Source organism: Oryctolagus cuniculus, chromosome 7 (assembly GCF_964237555.1).
Source record: "Oryctolagus cuniculus chromosome 7, mOryCun1.1, whole genome shotgun sequence".
NCBI classification, from domain to species: domain Eukaryota; kingdom Metazoa; phylum Chordata; class Mammalia; order Lagomorpha; family Leporidae; genus Oryctolagus; species Oryctolagus cuniculus.
The window spans coordinates 40,344,684-40,346,294 of record NC_091438.1 but is presented as its reverse complement, the minus strand read 5'-3'; the positions used below and the strand labels follow the sequence as shown (position 1 = coordinate 40,346,294).

Genomic DNA, 1,611 nt, shown 5'->3' with positions numbered 1-1,611 from the left:
ATTGTGATTTAATGCTATAACTAATACTCAAACAGTATTTTTCACTTTGTGTTTCTATGGGGGTGCAAACTATTGAAATCTTTACTTAATATATGCTAAACTGATCTTCTGTATATAAAGAGAATTGAAAATGAATCTTGATGTGAATGGAAGGGGAGAGGGAGCGGGAAAGGGGAGGGTTGCGGGTGGGAGGGAGGTTATGGGGGGGAAGCCATTGTAATCCATAAGCTGTACTTTGGAAATTTATATTCATTAAATAAAAGTTAAAAAGAAAAGATCTGTAAAAAAATCAATGATTCATCAACATTGGCTTGTATTAGAACTTCCTGAGACAATATAATAGATTGATAGATATTCATGTTCCCTGTAAGTCCATTCTCTGATTCCTTGAGAAGGCCCTATGAAACTCCTGTTTGCTTCCCTGTCAGGATGTGTCATATATCAGTTTGGGGCATGTCTAGATTAGTGGCATCTTCCCAGAACTGTCTTCCTGAAGGCATCTTTCACCTCCTTATTTCTCAGGCAGTAAATAGCTGGATTGAGGAATGGTACAATGACGGTATAGAGCACGGAGATGATCTTGTTGTGGTTGAAGGTATACATAGCTCGGGGTCGTGCATAGGTGAAGAGAGTGGAGGAGTAGTAAATAACAACCACAGCCAGGTGAGAAGCACAAGTGGAGAAGGCTTTGTGGCGTCCCTGTGCAGTAGGGATCCTCAGGATGCTTGCAATGATTGCAGCATAAGATGAAACCACAGCCAACAAAGGGAGCAGAATCATCAGCAGAGCTAGGAGGAAGTCTACCAGTTCTGCTTGCTCCTTGTCAGAACAGGTGAGGTTGAGTAGTGGAGAGATATCACAGAAAAAGTGGTTGATTATGTTAGGTCCACAGTAGGACAGTCGGGAAATGAACAGAAGTTTCATCATGGAGCTGAAGAAGCCACTGCCCCAAGAGGCAGTGGCAAGGCGAGTGGCCAAGATGGAAGGCATGAGACTAGGGTAACGGAGAGGTTCACAGATGGCCAGGTAACGGTCGTAAGCCATAACTGCCAAAAGGACACATTCGGTGCAGGCTAAGGCAATGAAGAAGTAGAGTTGGCTCATGCAACCTATGTAGGAGACTCGACCATCATGGGTAAGAAATGCTCCCAAGAGCCGAGGAATGGTGACATTGATGTACCAAAGTTCCAAGAAGGAGAGATGGCCAAGGAAAAAGTACATGGGGCGATGAAGGCTTGGAGTGAACCAGATAGTAGAGACAATAAGTGTATTCTCTAACAGTGTTAACACGTAAATTGCAAAAAAGAAGACAAAGAGGAGATGCTGCATGGGTGGAGAGGTAGGGAAACCCACCAAGACAAACTCTGCTATGTGGCCTCCACTCAGATTTCTCATGGTCTCTGTCCGGTTGAGTGCATGAAAAAATAGCACACAGAGAGAGATGGATAGGTGGACTAAACCACTAACAACCCCTCACAGATTATAACCTGGGCAGATACTCAGTGTTCCACCTATTGATTGTTGTCATTACATTTTCCTTCAATTTGCTGTTTCATTTCTGATTTCAAGAGAAAGAGTCTTAGATTTGAGGATTATACTCAATAACTAGTA

The 1,611-nt window shown here is 43.0% G+C and overlaps 1 protein-coding gene across 1 annotated transcript; it reads right to left on the bottom strand.

The window, feature by feature from the left end:
- Positions 1 to 462: 462 nt before the first annotated feature.
- On the bottom strand, positions 463 to 1,401 carry OR6P1 (olfactory receptor family 6 subfamily P member 1). The gene has a single exon (XM_002715334.3). It carries the CDS (start codon positions 1,393 to 1,395, stop codon positions 463 to 465), a length of 933 nt encoding a protein of 310 aa, XP_002715380.1. The 5' UTR covers positions 1,396 to 1,401.
- Positions 1,402 to 1,611: the final 210 nt, after the last annotated feature.